At 38.7% G+C, this 17,583-nt stretch overlaps 1 protein-coding gene across 4 annotated transcripts in view; it reads right to left on the reverse strand.

Annotated features, from left to right (window-relative positions):
- BLTP3B (bridge-like lipid transfer protein family member 3B) overlaps positions 1–16,743 on the reverse strand; it is a 52,723-nt gene extending 35,980 nt beyond the window's left edge. Inside the window, exons 1-4 of one of the 4 annotated variants that reach the window (XM_050323420.1) lie at positions 16,535–16,741; positions 8,908–9,054; positions 2,401–2,563; positions 1,215–1,253 (exon numbers count right to left, since the gene is read on the reverse strand). In XM_050323420.1, the coding sequence (XP_050179377.1) occupies positions 1,215–1,253; positions 2,401–2,563; positions 8,908–8,930 (225 nt within the window). In that variant the 5' untranslated portion in view covers positions 8,931–9,054; positions 16,535–16,741. Of the gene's footprint in view, positions 1–1,214; positions 1,254–2,400; positions 2,564–8,907; positions 9,055–16,534 lie in introns of all 4 variants that reach the window. The other 3 variants (XR_007629899.1, XM_050323419.1, XM_050323421.1) reach the window with 3 other exon arrangements.
- Positions 16,744–17,583: the final 840 nt, after the last annotated feature.

The raw sequence follows: 17,583 nt of genomic DNA on the forward strand, positions 1-17,583 counted from the left end.
GCTATGCAAACAGAGGATGCTATTCCAACTTAATTAAACCCCCAGTAGCAAAATATGCCCCCATGCCCCCCACAAAAGAGTGGAAGTTCAGTGATGTAACAAAGGGCTGAAGTTTGACACTTAGGCCACTGAATTCACTCTCCTTAAGAAATCATAAGAGGTGGAGTATATTCTACCTTTGAAGAATGAAATGAACTTTTGTTACCAATTTAATAAACTTGTTCAAGGAAAACTTTATGTGAAAAAAGTTACCTTGAAAATTATGTTAGCCTAAAAGATTTCTAATTTAAGTTCAACAGGAGCAAAGGAAACAACGCCTTGCTCCACAGATCAGAGTGTGTAATCTTTAAGAATAGCACGGCTTAAACTGATTTCCTAATTTGGAAGTTACATCATAGAGCCAAGAGGTTGAATCATCCCACCTCAGCATTACCAGATTAAGTTCTGGGTGTCAGGAAGAAGCAGTACAGACATTAGTGCCTTACAATTGGATCACGAGCAAATGCTGCAAATATTTAAAACAACATGTCTTTTCTAAATCTGATTCAGAACTAAGGAATTACAAGCACATTCAGAAATCCACTCCAAGACTGGGAAGCATGACAGTTAAAGGAATATTCACTCTTAAGCACATACATTTAAAGAATTTTAGTCATCATCAAGTAAAGTACTTCTGGTGCTACACAATTCTTAGTATACTTAAAAATAAAGAACAAAATTAAACAAATGCAATAATTAGCATTACTTATAATTGTTGTTGAGTCCTATTTACACATTTAATATTCTCTTTATATCTGGGCTGAATCCTAAGCTGTTACAGAAACCCTGTAAATGCTATCTGTGTCAAACCTAGAATACAGAATAGAGAAGTCCCTAGAAAAGACAGCTCCAATAGACAGGCAAGAACTTTAAAAAGGGGTTAACTGGACAAATAACTACCCTTCAGGTGAACCCAAATTAACACATAATAACTGAAAACTTGACAGAAGTAGCTAAAGGTCAAACATTATAGTGATGGCATCCAAAGCCACAGATTAAGAAAACAAACCAAGAAAACCCTTAAGGCATTTTGTCTCGATCTGCTGCTACCCAGAGGACACTTAGTAAAGGCCTGTTGATCTTTCAATTATTTCTAGCGTCAAGTCAAGAAAGCTATATAAATATTTCAGATTCTGCTACACATGGTATGTTTAGGAGCTTATTTCAGAACTCACCAAAGAGATGGGATGTGTTTTCAATTTTGTCCATGGTATCTGCAAGAAAAAAAACAGTATTCTAAAGTAAAGTAAATATTTAAAATACAGTAAAACAAAGCACTTGTTTAGAATGCATTTTATGTATAAAAATTATATTTCTAACTTTTGAACTTGGAATAATATTACTTTCAAAATATCAAGTTTATCTGAAAATGCCATATAGGAAGTCTACACACATGCTAGGTCTTAAAAAACCCAGAACTTCAAAATCTACTTATCACTGATCAGAAAAACAGAGGAACAAAATAGCATCTGTCTCTTTAATACTGAGTTGTCAAGCATCATAAAAAGCAGCATCTTGTTACTCATTCTGTTCTTTCAAAGGAAAGAAAATCCACATTTGCTTTATTGACCTGCAGCTGACTGAATGTCTACAAGGTATCAAGTTCACTACCTTGAGAAAAATCAGGGGTAAATAAAAAAAGAAGAAAACAAAAAAAACCACCACCAACACCAAAACAAAACACCAAAACACAACAAACACACACAAAAAAACCCACACCACAAAAAAACCCCACAAACAAACCTCTCTGAAAGACTGAGGAGGTGCCAATGTCTGCCCAGACCATAACTTCTGACAAGAACAAGCCACTGCTTAGTTTCTTACTCCCACATCAGTATAATGTGGGAGAGATGATATACATTCTTTCAATTATTAGAAGCCACACTGACCAAAAAGCAGTGTCTACTAGATTTAGATGTTTCCACATTTCCCACAAAGACCAGAATAACAGAAAGGAATTTTTGAAAATGGGAACACAACATAAAGGGAGGGAAAGCAATAAAGGGAGAGGAGTAAAGAAAGAACATAGAAAAAAAGAGAGTAATAAATATGATGCATTAATTACCAAGGACAAATACAAGCTTTTACCTCTACCTACTTTTCAGAACATGCAAGAATAAATTCTATTCAAAAAGAAAAAATAACAAATTCTTCTTATTTTCCTCATTTCCATATGTATTTCATGTCATCACATGAGAAACAAAAATTAGTACAAAATTATTGCTGGTAACATCTTTGTCTTTAAAATTTTATCAAGCACTTATCACAATTTTCTATTAATGCAAAGTTACTTGAAAGTTTAGAGACAGAAGGAAAAGAAACATCTCGTGAAATATCACTCCAGCAAAATAAAAAACTCACCCTAATGGATGCTTTATTGCAAAACACCTTGTTTATAGCCAGCCATGTTGGAAGATCCAGCATGTTTTGAAGTACCTCTTGATCCAGCTCTAAATTGGTCAGCTGACCTTCCCCCTTTAATGTGCTCAAATTGATCTTGTCAGGTGACAGATTTTTGGTGAACCTAAAAACAAACACACACCTTAAGTAAATACATATAAAGCAATCAAAGCTGTCCTACATGTCGGTGACAATTTAACTTAAGCAGTGGTCTGGGGGTGAGGAAATGATCTTAGATGCAATCATTCTTAGGTACAATTTCATCCTGGAAAGAAATGGTATGATGAAAATGATTTGTTCCTCTAAATTTTTTCATCTCATTAACTCAATTTACAAATACATAAGCAAAAATATATTATATCTTCTAATTTTTGCATCATCCACAATAACAAATCCTTGATTCAAATTATTGAACTACTTATTTTAAGCTATATAAGGTAAAATTGCACCTATTTCAGTCTTCTTTCATTTTTCAAAAGGAGAAGAAAATCCAAAACCTCTACAACTCACTGTCATAAACAGTACCTTTCTACATATATTTAGTTAAAATCTTGAAATTAGAAGTTTTATTTACAATATTAATTAGGTTTACTCACAGATTTTAATGACAAAAATTAGAAGTACACATACACAGACATAGCAGCATGAAGTATTTAAAATACTGTGTGGACACTTGAAAATTCAATGATATCCATGGGCTAAAAAATGGTTCACATCTTTGTGAGACAACGGGACAGGACAGAACCCATGGGTACTCTACCCTAAAATCAACAGCTGCAGCATTTTATTCTACCACAGGGTAAGAACAGGATACACTCAACCACACTTTCAATCTGCCATGAAAAATTGTTTCTGCTCACAAATTGAGTCTAATTTTACAAGATTAGGTAGCAGAAAATACTACTATTGGCATTATGCTTTGTGACTTTTCCCACCAAAATCTTCCGATACTGCTGTCAGAGACATTAAAATGTCCCATCGGTAACTGTAAAATATAAAGCTCCCTATCTCAGAAATCATTGAGAAGTCTCATATGACTGAGACCATTTAAATTTCTAGAAGAAAAAAGCAGCCATTGAGTGTTCACAGTTGCAAGGTAGTATCTCTCATTCTTGACTTTCTAGATGAGGGTCAACATAAGAATTACTAATTGGTGTTATTTTAAAGTCACATTTACAGAGCAAATGCGAAAACATTCTGCCATTACATACACACATATACACACAAGTCTGCTTAGACTCATGTTCTGTGACAGAAGTCCCGCTCAGAGTTCCCTGTTGCTCTGCCACATCAGAAATGCCACTCAACATGGAGACAGATCTAAGCGTTACCTTGGTCTCAATTGCAGACACAGCACAGTGAAACACAGAGGATCTACAGGAACAGGTTTTCAAACTTCACAGCAAGATAGACATCAAAATACCATTAAGGAGAAGTGCAAAGCCAGTTCTGAGCTACTTCCAACATCCTTCAAACAGACAAAATACAAGCCAGTCTCTCCCAACAGGAAAAGAAATTTCAACAGGGACCATTACTTTTCTATATATATTTTTAAAAAAATTCTTCAAGAGCACTGCTTTGAATTTATTTCCTCTCCTGCAGTCAGCAGAAGGAAAAATGCTTGAAGAGATGTTTCATTCAGAACAGACTGACATAAGAGGATCTCCACCTATTAAGGCTGTACCCTTCATGTCAAGAGTCACAGGAATAAACTCGCAACAGGTGAGCTGTGAGAAGGTAGCACAAACATCTCTAGTAGCAGGTCTCTTCATTCCACTTCCAGAGCTGCAATGTTACTGATGGGTGGATGCTGAGGAGACTGTGGTGTTTCCCCAAAACCATAGTAACTTCATAATACATGACAACCACATCTGCTTTATCCATCTGCTTTGTCCAGAGCCAATTTACCACTGAGGATGCCAACACTTTACTCATCTGTGCCAATTCTCTGCTCCTTCCAAATTCATCTGTTCCACAGAATATACTCTTGTTTTGTCTGTTGGATAACTCCAGCATTTTAGAGCTGTTTCATACTACTTGATATAATAGGAAAACCTTTTACTTTTATACAGTGGCTTTTGACAGAAAAAAAAACCAAACCACAAAACAGAATTTGGTCTATTTGTTGCAAACACAAGGCAACCATACCTGTTAGTTAGACTTTGCAAGAATTCTGATCGTTGTGAATAAAATTGAAAGCACAGCCAGATGACAAGTACAATCGTGCTTTGAATTAAAAATTTTAAAAGTCCTTAGGACAACCACTAGTCTCCAAATGGTATTGCTCCAGGATCCCATGGTACACCAGACCAGGACGTGCCCCACTGAGCCAGTGTGCTTTGACGTTTCCTTCTGGTGTGCTTCATGTTCAGCTAACAGACACTCAGGGAGATATACCACAGACACACTGTTGTGTGTCTTCTGCAAATTCCAGTGAACTTGCCATGAGCTCGAATAATCATCAGTTACCCATCATAATTGTTACTCAGATAAAATCTACAATTTAATATTTTCATATTATTAACTCCTAATTTTATTATTAATTAAAATGTTAATATTACCCTAAATTTTCTGGTGTTGGAGGCTTTTTCTAAAATTTATTGCTAAGCAAAATCTAAGGAGAAGGCTTTGGAGGTTGGCAAGTTATCTCTGTATCTAAAGATCAACTTTCTCTTAGTACTGTAATCTGCAATGCTTAACTGCTTAAACTTTGAGAACTTATCAGGCTATCATATTTACCATACAATTTTTACGTAAAGCAGAGAGGTAATTCCAATAAAGTTAGTGTAGAATCATGTAATTCTGAATATCAAGTAATTAGAAATCTTTAGTTGTGTCATGATGTTTCACAATCAGAAATCCCTGTTGGGCAAAACCATTTAAAAATTCTCCATGAGGTTTTTCGTGAAACTACTCAGAACTAAAAATGTCACTGACTTCATGACATGCACACATTCTTCTCTCTGACCAGACACATGCAAACAGCTTCCACCCAGCTTGCCATTTGTTTTTTACCCTGGTGTCCATTCCTTAGAATGAGTTCATTACTCCACAAAAATCGGGTCAAGCTGGAAGCAGAGGCCTTGACAACATGGCCATTTCCCTGCACAACATCCCATGAACTTGTGACTGATGCTCCTTTTCTAGGGAACAGACCAAGTGTTAATATCCACTACTCAGTATAAGAGGTGAATAAAGCAGAACAGAGAAAAGTAAAAGGCAATAGCAAGAGAAATGGCAATAAAGGTCATGGTTGAGTTCACCAAAGCTTTCTGTCACCCTGATTTGCTGTGTCAGTAAGACATTACTGTTACTGAGGCAATACACACTTGATTTGCTAATACCACAAGATATCCTTAGCAAAACTGTTTTCATAAATACAGTTTTAATTTTACAAACTACCTTTCCTTTTTCAAATCAAAGTCATTCATCAAGTCCCCAGAAAACTGTCCTTTTGAGCAACACAAGAGAGTAGCAAATGGCTTTGCAGCAACAGCTGACTCATTGCTGATGCAAGATACTGAACATCTGAAGATACAACTCATGGAAACTACTGGGTTCCAAGTGAAAGGTACATTTTTAGGCAATAAAGCTGGAAGAGAAGAGACAATTGATGAAAAACTGCCTGAGATACATAAAGGTTAAAGTACTTCTATGTATAGAAGAATGAATGGTACATAGTGCTAAATATCACCACAAAATATGATGGCATGTCCTCATCTTGGACATTATTTCCATTTCTTAAAATATTAATTTTTAGAAAAAAATTACAATTTTTAGTATAAAAATTAGCAATTCATCTTATTTTTTTAGCTCAAAGAGTTAATCAGATGCTCATTTACTTTATTATGAGAACAAAAACACACATGAAACTAATGAGAGCCCTTTGAACACAAGCAAAAGGAAACTAATTGCACAACATTGTAATGCCTGTGAAAACATCAGGACAGAATACAACGCCAAAATCAAAAGCTCAAAAGAATGAAAAAAATTAAAACTTAAGGCACTTGTGGTAGGGCTTGTGGGGAAAGGCATCACCTCTTCTGTTTACAATATAGTAGGATTAATTAGACACACTCTGATACATAAACATGTTCTTTATGAATATACAGTAAATTGAAAATAAACACTTGTGAGGATAAATTTTAATATTTCTGGACAAAAAAATCCTCCCACAAACAGTGGCACTCTCACTTTCTGCACGGGGAAGAGAGCACTGCCATAGCAGCACTGTAAAATCTCACTACAGTGTGAGCCAGCGGGTGACCAGTACGTGAGGCATGAGAGTGGACACAGCTCCAGTGGTGTGAGAGGCTATCCTCCAGCCTGTATCCAGAATGTGTATCAGCAATGTTGTGTCCTGCATGGATTCCCAAATACCATGTCATTTTCTCCCAAGAAACCCCTATCAGCAGAAAAACTGCAAGGGCTACCCTTCCCTCATTCTGCAAGCTATAGGGAGTCACAAGGGACTCCTAAGTGACAATACCAACTGCAGCAACTACACCTCCTACACCTCCACCAGACCTTTCAAGTACACCCCTCACTATCTATGATACCCAACTGACACCCTCTTATACCCTCCAACATCAATTTGTACAGGAGAAGGGTATCACCCCTTTACTCAAATGCACACAAATGCATGTATGCTCTGTTTAATCACACCTTGAACTTCTGCAGCATTGTCAGGTGTGTATTTGATGGCTGAGTGTAAAATGGAGAACTCTCCTTGGCCTGTTGGATGCCCAGCATGGAGAAGATCTGCATCATCTGCTGCAAAGCATCTTGTGAAGGTGCTCACAGCCCAACCCTCTGTAGCAGGACAGGGCATTCCCCTGTTCACACACCAAGTCCAAAACACTACATACAACCCTACAGATTCAGGTGGGACTTTTAAGGCTCCAACACAGGACCTGAACCACCTAACACTCATCAGGCTTTTTGAGTTATCGTAATCTAAAGACAGATCTTCCTTTCCAGGGAAATCACTAATTAGGACCCTGGCTCAACAACCAATCCATACCTGTGTAATACCTCTGGTGCAGTTTCACCCCCCTTCTTATCTCTCCCATCCTAGGAGGTGGAGTGCTGAATAGTACATCTGTTTGCTGACACTTTCCAACTAATTGCTTCCATTTCATCACAACACGGAAGGACTTCAGCATGGACTTCAACTCCAGGTGACTTCCTGAAGGCATCTTAGTACACTCCTACTTTCTCAAATACTGACATCAATACCAAGTCTCTTGATAGTATATAAAGTTAATTCTGTGATAACACATATAGGAAATTATTTTCTTCCTATTTGGAAAAACTGTATTGCTTGCCTTTTGGGTACAGGCAGAACCGAGACAGCTGCCATCACCAATGATTATTATCTAATTATGTGTCATGCAGCAGATCTGCGCAGACACAGCCAAGCCCTGTGCACTGCATGAATGATAATCATATTGCAAGTAAAATATTGTTCAAGCCATTTATCTTTCATTTAGGATAAATCCTCACACAGACTAGCATTAGCTTTTGTATTCCGTGAGTCTTTTCACCTCAAGCATAGAAATGGTCAATATGATCAAACTCAGAGAACTTTTTTCAAACATGTCAATCCTATACGTGTCAGGCCTTAATCATATGTTGAGGACAAGATAACATAAAATCCTTAATATATTAAACCGTATGTGGCAATCTATATGCAACTTGCACGCTGCAGACAGGAAAAAAACACTTCACATTTTGAGAATTTGCTAATACTTGATAACTATTAAATTCCACTTAAAATATAACATTCTGTACCTAATGCAAAGAAAAGTCACTTGATAAAAATTTTAGAAATTTTTTTAGAAATTTAAAATCAAGAAATAACGATACAGGGTAAAAATATGACAACATCTGCCTTTTGGAAACTGCATCATTTATTTATGTGACATTAGGAGGTATCTTTTTTAATACTAACTGATCAGATCTCACATGGAAATAAGATATTTTGATAGGACAATAGCTCTAAGAACTATTTTGATTTTTAAAAATGAAATAAAATCAGCTGTTTCATTTTGTAAACTAGGTAAAAAGCTGACCAGTCCTTCAAATATGTAAACACAGAGGTAATAAACATTGAGTTATGAAAAGGAATTAAGTAAGTGCAAATGATGAACAGCATATTCAAACAGCCTAAAGATACTGAGAAACACCCAGATTACAATTAGGAAATACACATTAAGGTATTTTTATAACGGAATGGCTGATTTACTTCATAAATCAGTTTTGCAAATTTAGTTTAGGACTTATAAAACCCCAAAGAAACCAGAATGCAAAGCTGCAGAGCAAACAATTACTTTTTGCAAAATTTTAAGTTACAACAAGAAGTGAAAATCCAAGTAATATTTCACAGAGCTCATTTCATTCCCAAATTTATATAAATGCATACCACCTCTTACATTTACTCTACAAAGGTGGGAGAGGGGAAGTTACCTGAGGGCAAGGTATTCAGACATAAAGCCCCTACTCCTGGTGAAAGTAAGTGGTCAGTTGCCATGGCTTCTGAGAAGCTTCTGGGACTCATTTTGGTTGTAAGGATATTCACAGCAAACCAATCTCCACCAGAGCCATCTGGGATCGCTGCAGGGAACGGGACACAGGGAACACACAAGGGATCAAGTTCAAAGGGAAAAAGGAGTGATTCAATAATGTAAGAGAGTTTTAGATGAAGATAACTGCAGTTACAAGAGTTTGTTACACATCATGACATTACAGAACTCAAAAGGAAACAGACCTATGTAAAATACCAGATTCCCATAAGAATATCCCTTGCTGTCCAATACTACAATACTGCAGTCCCATTAAATGAACAGCTTATGGAGAAAATTGTAACCATGCAGAAATGATCTATATAATATAGCCAAGTGGCTTCAAAGATATATTTTCAGTAAGTATATTTGGAAGATGAGAAGGAAGAAAGCCTAGAGATGCAGTATAAGAGGGTTTTATTTTATTTTTAAATAGGGTCAAGTTTTCAGATTTGTTTTGCCTATCCTAAGATTTCTCATCCCATATAATTTTTTCCTATTCACAACGTCTCAATCTCAGCTATTCAAAATTCACACTAAAGAAACCTGATCCTACAGGGACTTCTGGATTTATTTTTTGTATTTGGGGTGGTGCTACAAAGACATGCACACATGTGACATTCTGATTTTGCAGGCTATGAAATGTTAGCAAATATGTTTCTCAAAAAAAAAGAAAAAAAAAAAGTTTTCTGTTAACTGTTCACTATGAATAGATGCCTCAGCCTAACTATAATTAATTCCAACACTTCTACCTTTTAGGTGCAATAAAATCTAAGCATTTGGACAGTGCCCTTGGTTGGCAGTTTGTTGGGATATTTGAACAGCATTTAAGAGATTTATCACCAAAGTGAATTACAGATACTGAGTTATAAATCATTATTTTTCTCAGGTTTCTAGATCCCCAGCAATGGGAGAAACTACAACATGAAAACTGCCCCAGAAGTAAGCAACCACATAACTTTCACATTCCTGGGTAGCTGGATCCCAAGGTTGCTTCCTAACAGAAGCAGCAAACAACTACGAGGGAAAAAAAGCTCTGGTAACCTCAAGCTATATGGTAGAGCTGCATGGCAGACCTGCCACGAAATCCATGCTGGGGACATTCTTCCCACAGCAAGGCTCATATATCTACCCAGGGGAGGCTGGAAGTACTAAAAGCCACAGCCTGAGCTGGAGATCTTTCCTCTCCTGTTTTTTCCCACAAAGAAAGGAGACAGTGAAGAGATCTGAATCCTAGTTAGCACCAGCTCCACAAAGATACACAGAACTCCTGCATGAGTTCCTGGATTGAGAAACCTGGGTTGCCCCACAAGAAGCCAAACCTGAGATATGTTGAGGAGTTACTTGTTAGCAATTATTCTCATGATTTGCAAAAACTCTGTGAAATAAATCACTTCGTGTAGGCCTTTATAATTCCATTAATGTTTCATCAGAAATTATCTAATCTCTATCCAACCTCCTTGTAGAAAAAAAAAAAAAAAGGCATACATACTCAATAATCACTTGAACTTAAGAGACAATTTCATTCCTCACAGGCTTTATTCAAATACCCTTTCTTTCCCTGAGAATGCTTCATACTAGCATGTCAGCTACTTGAATACAGTGATCTTCAACGTTATTTTTGACGTGAAACTTATTTCCCACTAAAACTATTCTGAGAATTGTTTAAAGAAAATGATCCACACGTGTAAAATGCTGCTGCTTAATTCCATTGATTGTGCAAATGCACTAATTTTTATTATGTATACACAAGAGTTGTCCAACTTCAACAAATCTTCAGCAGAACTTTAGTTGTACAAATACAATGTTTGTAGACTCTGTTATAGAAGGGTTAACTTTGTTCATAAAATCTTATGTGTATGAGGGAATAAGGAACTTTTGTTATAATTCAACAAGGTAAGTTTCATGGACATCCTGTTAATCAAGCAAGTGTCAGTAAAAATAATTGCAGACATCTTGCTAAACAAACAAGTATCAGTATCGGTAAAATTTACAGCTGATAAGAACTGCAGCTTTCATCTTTGACAAATCCCAGATGACCACTTAGCAAGGAGCCACGAACTCAAGCCTCAACGCAGCCGCATTCAAAACTCAGGACTTGAAAATGTATAAAAGGAGCATTTACTACATTTTAGTGTGTGTCTCAGGCGGGGCACTTGCCCCCCAGGCCACCCAGCGCTGTTTTGCTTTATTATCGCTTGCTTAATAAATTTATCAATGTTTAATTGGAATTGAGTTGTCTAAATTCTTATACTAACCTATAACAGACTCAGCATTCAGATTTATAATACATTTGCAAAAATAATCTAAAACAAACTGAAAAGCAGAAGTCAAATTCTGTCAAATACTGAAAGCTTCAGAGATCTCCCTGAGATGTAACACAAGACTTAATATCAACTCTTAATAAATGTAATTATTAAGAATTCTACCAAAAAATACATTATTGCTCATTTATCTCCACAATACCTTTATAATTTCATAAAGCACCACAACAATTTCAGTTTGGATTATGGAAAAGCTTCTGTTACAGAAGCTTGAAGTACAATATGATGCATGAAGCTACTAACAAAAACAGAAGAAAGGGAAAGTTTTTTATTTCTCTTGAAAAAAAAGACATTTATTGATTCTTTTATGCTCATCAAAACATTACCAACACATTCACAGAGACAAAACTGTGGGTATGAAATCTCCACTTAAATACTAGAAGTATTGAATTTCAAACATATGGGAACTTAAGAGATACAGGATAATAACGAAACTTTAAATTGCTCTTTCTCCTCATTGTCTTCTGCTGTCTCAAGCAGTTCTGCTTTACCACCTGTTGTTTTTCAGGCTTGTTCTATCAATAGGTACAGCATTTGTTTAAGACAGACATAATGCTAACACTCTCCATAAGCATTCAGATTCAAAACAGATTCACTCAGACCAACATAGGTTGTTATGTCTACATTGCATTCTGCAATTTTCCCACATACCACACAAGCCAGTAAAGTCAGTCATGCAGAATACACTCAGTAAAATCAGTACAAGAAAAGAGAGAAGTAGCAAAGTACACACTTTGTGCTCTTTGACTAGCTAAATGAAATAGATAACTTCCACAAAACTAAAGTGACACAGAAGTGGAATACACAAAACTGAAAATAAGCAAAAAACCCCTCTTATTTTGCTACTAGCAGAAGCTTCCAAGTTCATCCAAACTATTTTGGTAATTTACTTACAGGAAGGAATGAGCCCATTCTAGCCAAATAAAGGTGTTACACTGGTATATTCCAAAAGAAGTCACCTCAGATCTCTTGAGATGGCAATATCCCTCACCAATCAGGCAATATTCTGGGCAAATATTTAGGTAGGACATGTAAGGGTGGAGTTGTGCCAAATCATGTAGGATATCACTGCTTATATTGGGATCAGCTGATCCTGATTTCCACACAATTAGTATGCTATTCTTTGTAAACCCAATATTCATATAAGCTTTACAATGATTTGCCAACTATGAAGTGAAAACAGTTCTCACAAAATTCACTGCAATTTTTTTCTATTGAAATCTTAGAATGCTGACATCTGTTGCTTCAGGTGAGCAAAAGCAAAGGTCTAAGTTCACACGGAACATTAACTAATGACACAACTGAAAACAATTTGGATTTCTGCCATACCAAACAGTTTTAAACACCTTACAGTTTTCTTTGTGAAAATAGCAAATAAGACAAAAACAAAGAATGGAATTTTTAAGTTGAACTATGTGCTATCATTGACAAACTCAAGAGTTAATATCTAATTGAGATGAAGAATGTCACATTCAGTGGGGCTACTTAACACAGAGGCAAAGTTTGTAAGCTTAACTTCATGGTTCTTAGACATATTTTGATAAACAAAACTGTTTTTCACAGAAAGGCATGATACAGGTACACAGAAGACTCAAACTGCTCGTTAACTAGAGAGGGAATTTCACTGATACTAAAAGTCAAAACAAAAAAAACACCTGCAAATACCCTCATACAAGTCTGTATTAGTAACACCTGATCTCCGTCTGTATCTTGGATACAAGCAACTCAAGATTCAAAGCTCTGCCAGGGAGATAATCCCCTTATAACCACAGACAGTGTAATAGTAACACCATAGTGAACTTGTGCAGGGCAGTCTAGACTCCTATTGGAAATCTTTAACACCATTGTTTCATACAGTTGTCCACAAAGTCTAACTGAGGAAAAAAGAAAGAATGCTGAAGGATATCTGCTGTCATCATAACAGAGCACTGAACAGAAAAACCTGCAAGAAACGGTGCTGAAATCTCTCACCCATTGAAAATACGTAACAGCACAGATGAAGATACAACACAAGTTTCAGTTCACTGGGAAAGACCTTCACAGAAAGAGCAGGTGATCCCAATGCTACAGAGAAGACTTTTCCTAGGCACAGTGTGTCTTTCCTATCTTTGTAAAGGATGATGCCATTATCCAGACACTTGTTTCATTTTAGGGCACATATATTATGAAACAAAGACGCTCCATCATCCGCATTCACCAAAACCTCACCTAACACAGTATGGAGCTGACAAAAATTCAAGCCTCCTAATGACAAACTCATCTCTACAGTTTAGCTGCTGCATTTAGTTTCATATTCCACAGCACACACCACATAATCTGAAGAGCAACAAAATAATATGGATTTTATTCCTACCCCTTCCCTCCTTCTCATTTTTTACCACAGCCTCGGAAAAGAGCAATGCATGTCAAAGATAGAGGACATTTTAAAAAATTTTAAAAGGCTTAGAAAGCAAAAAACTCATCACCTGATACTGACATAAGATACAAGTTTGTTACAAGTTGAGTAAAACAGGCTTTATTACCTTCACTGTTCTTAAGATGTAACACAGCACTAAGTAAAACCCTTCACAAAGATAAAAAGTAATTTAGATATCAAAACTGTTTCAAAATGCAGTTTGGGTTGTCTTCTTCTTTGTGTTCTCAGACTTAAAGACTCACACCTATGTAAAATTTTCCCTGGCTAACACATGTGGAATGATAAGGCTCTTTCACAACATCAGTGACCATTATCAGTTCATCTAAAAGCACCGTGAGCAGCTAAATGGAAACTGCACTACTAAATGACACAATGCTTTTAGATTTGCAAATAGAGTATCTAGATATTAAAAAACCAGCAAATTGCTAACACGTGATTAACTGATATTGCAGCAATCTTCATGGCAAACACTGCCAAATCAATGATGATTTTGGAGGGAGCTGGAAAAGACCTCCAGAGAGCCCTTCCAGCCTCAACTGTTCTGTGTTTTGTGGCATAAAATAAAAGTACTTTATAACTAAAGGAACAAGTTCTTATCTTCTATTTGTTCTTTGAAGTACATATTAGATTTGTCCTTGTTCAAACATAAAGAGAAATACAATCATGAGAAATGAAAGTAAACTGAGTTAACAGGATAATTCTTTCCATATTCCTTTATTATATATGGACTTCTTTCAATAGATTGCAATCCTGTCACTAATACCTGCTTTGTTGAAGATGACAAACAGGCAGCAGCTTCAAGGAACTATGAAAATTGCAGAACAGAAACCAATAGTGACAGAGTAAAAAGTGAATGTAACTCTGTACTGCAGGAAATTCCTTATGTATCAGGCTCCTTAATCATGTTCTCATAAAGCATATTAAAGAATACCTGAAACAATATAATCATTTTTGTTGAAAACTGAGCTCTTGAAATTTAAAAAGCCACGAGATTTACAGGTGCTTGTGTCACTCGAATTCTGTTCTCCTGAGCAACCCACTTCTGCAACCACTGAAGCACCTGTTCAGCAGGAAGAAAACATTATCGGATCACGTGATTAGGAACACTCACAACAAGGGGCTTAATAATGCTGTCTGTATTTTAGGCAGCAAACACACTCTTTCATTGTCAACACTGCATGGATCGTGAGCCTCAACTTCAACTGGGACACCTGAGATCGTTGGACATATCCCATAAGCTTCATAGAAGTGATGAAATGTGTCATAATCACTTGACATAACCTTGTTGCGTAAGCATTATCACAACACAGATGAAAACAAACACAGATTTGTCAACACTAAAAAGTACTTAGTTCTAATCTACTCAGCTGTTTATTTGAAAAACTAGACAAAAACCAGCTCATCTTACTGCTGCCTAGGTCCCAGCTACATTTCAGAGTCTAACCTGTACTGCAGAATCTAGAATTCACTCCTCTTTCCATACAGCTTGCTATATAGCACTACAGGACACGAACTGTTAATCCAGCTATTCCGTGAACACTTCTGATTAGAAAGCTGACTCAAGGCTGATGACATCTTCACACTGCACTTCCATTCACACAGTGCTCAGCTATTTTCATGTGAGGGCAAGATTTCTTTATCAGCATTCCCAGCTACGCAACTCATGAGTAGGGCAAAGAAGAAAAAGTGTTCTGCTATTGTTTCATACAGCATGTTTAGTAGATAGATATCAAAGGATTTGGAATGAGAAGTGTGTTTTCCATGTGCATCAACAACAGATTAGTCAAATGACAATCTGTCATTTCATTTGGTTTGATTTCCTCTATAAACATTTTCAGAAATACCACACAAAAGTAGAATAGAACATTTCAGAAAAAATAAGCAAAAAATGGGACAGTATTTCAGGTTATATGTTTTAAGATGCAAAAGTAAGCTCTGAAGAATTAGCAACACTGTGGTATCATGACATATCAAATACCTAACAGGTTTTTGCCTCCCTTTAGAAAATGAGAAAAATGTGATGTGGATTTTCAAAACTGTATCAATCAGACTGTGTACTTCCTGCAGTTTCTCCATCTTTCAAACGCACGACATTGACAGCTACAAAATTTTACAGTACGTTTGGTTGGTTGGTTTTTTTGCTTTAACCCGCGAGGCACGTTAGACATGATTTGAGTCACGCAGAAAACGACGAACTTATTTTCATCCCTCTGCGTGCACCCGGGCGCACCTTTTTTGTCGGCCGGCTTCACCTGTGTCTGCAAGAGCTCGGATGTCGCGACCTGAGCTGCAAGGACACAGGCCAAGCTCCCTCAGCCCCGGCCAGACAACGAACGGAGGCGGCTGCTGTGACCCCCCCGCCGCCTCGGAACCACGGCAAGGTTCGGGGTGTTCCCCGCTCCTCTCCCCCCGCACACCTCGGGCAGCGGGGGCGGGCACCGTCTGCCCGGCGGGGAGGCGGCCGGAGCCCGGCGGTGACTCACTCGATGACTCCCTCCTGCGCCAGGCACACCGACCCCCTCCCCGCCCGCCCGCCAGGCACCGGCTGAGGGGGCCACGGGACAGCCAAGCAGCTGTCGCCGCCGGACAGTCCCACACGAGCACACGGCCATCCCCTCCGCCTCCAAATCACTGCGAGGAGGCGGCTCCAGCTCCATCCTCCGCGGGCAGAACGAAGCCCGGTGCCTCCGCCTTGCGCTGGCCCAGGGGCCGCTCTCCGGGACATGCACCCGCCGCCGCCGCCCCCGCCCTGCACACCTCTCAGCCTGCCCAGGGCACCGCGCCCCACTGACCTGGAGAGATGCTTCAGGATCTGCTTCTTGATAATCCCTGCCATGGTGTCTCTCTGCCCGTGCCCCTCACGACGACCAGCCGGGACCAGGAACGTGCCTCATCCCTCCGCCCGCCCCGGCCCGAGGCGGGGAGAGCGCCGGGAGCGGAGCCGCTGTCCCCGCTCGCGCTCACTCGGCGCCCGCCGCCATCTTGGCTGCAGCATCGCCTGGTGACGGGGGCGGGACGGGCCCGCAGCCCCCGCCCCGCGCGAGGAGCGGCGGCCCCGGCGGGCGGAGCGGGGCAGAGTCGGGGCCGTGGCAGCGGCGCCTCCTCCCCCTGCTCGCTCGCACAGACCCTGCCAGCCTGGGCAGCGCCGCCGTCCCCGTTCAGCATCCACAGCCTGTGCCCGCCCCAGCGCCACCACCCGCCCTTTCCCCCCTCTTGTTCGCCAGCTGTTTCTTTCATCCCTCTTCAGCTTTTCCATCTCCAAAACTCTGAAAGCGTCTCTCTGCGTCCCCGCCTGTGGCTCCATCCTTCCTCCCGCCTGTGGAGCGTATCCCAGCAGCCGCACACCTTTGCCTGGGCCTGATCTTGGCCGAGCTAAAAGACAGGATGTCAGCAGCTTCTACAGCATCACACAAATGAAATAAGGCTAGATAAGATGAAGAGCTTACTGTCAGAAACTTCTAAGGCTATGGCAATACATTCACATGTATACACTCATGTATTTCCGTTAAGCTGAATTTCTCAAACCGAGAGACTTGTAAAATCATGTTCCTCAGGTGCTTACATTTCACTAGGTATCTCTGGCAAGTATAAAATCTACGAGTTATTTTACTTCTGAAAGAACAGCTTCTCATGCTGCAGCAAAATCTCCAAGTCAGTTCAAAAATAATTGTCTTGTGTTAGTTTTGTTCATCCAGTAACCCTCTTGTCTAGTGGTCCCTCATTCAGAAAAGGTATCTTGAAAAATTTCAGTGGTGGGGAACCAAGGACCCTAAAAAGTAGTATTAACTGGAAAAAGAAAAAGAAAATAAAATCAATTAGAAAACTAACAAGCTTTTCAGAT

The sequence above is a fragment of the Myiozetetes cayanensis genome, unplaced genomic scaffold (genome assembly GCF_022539395.1).
Source record: "Myiozetetes cayanensis isolate MyiCay16 unplaced genomic scaffold, myiCay2020 scf3, whole genome shotgun sequence".
Taxonomy (NCBI): Eukaryota; Metazoa; Chordata; class Aves; order Passeriformes; family Tyrannidae; genus Myiozetetes; species Myiozetetes cayanensis.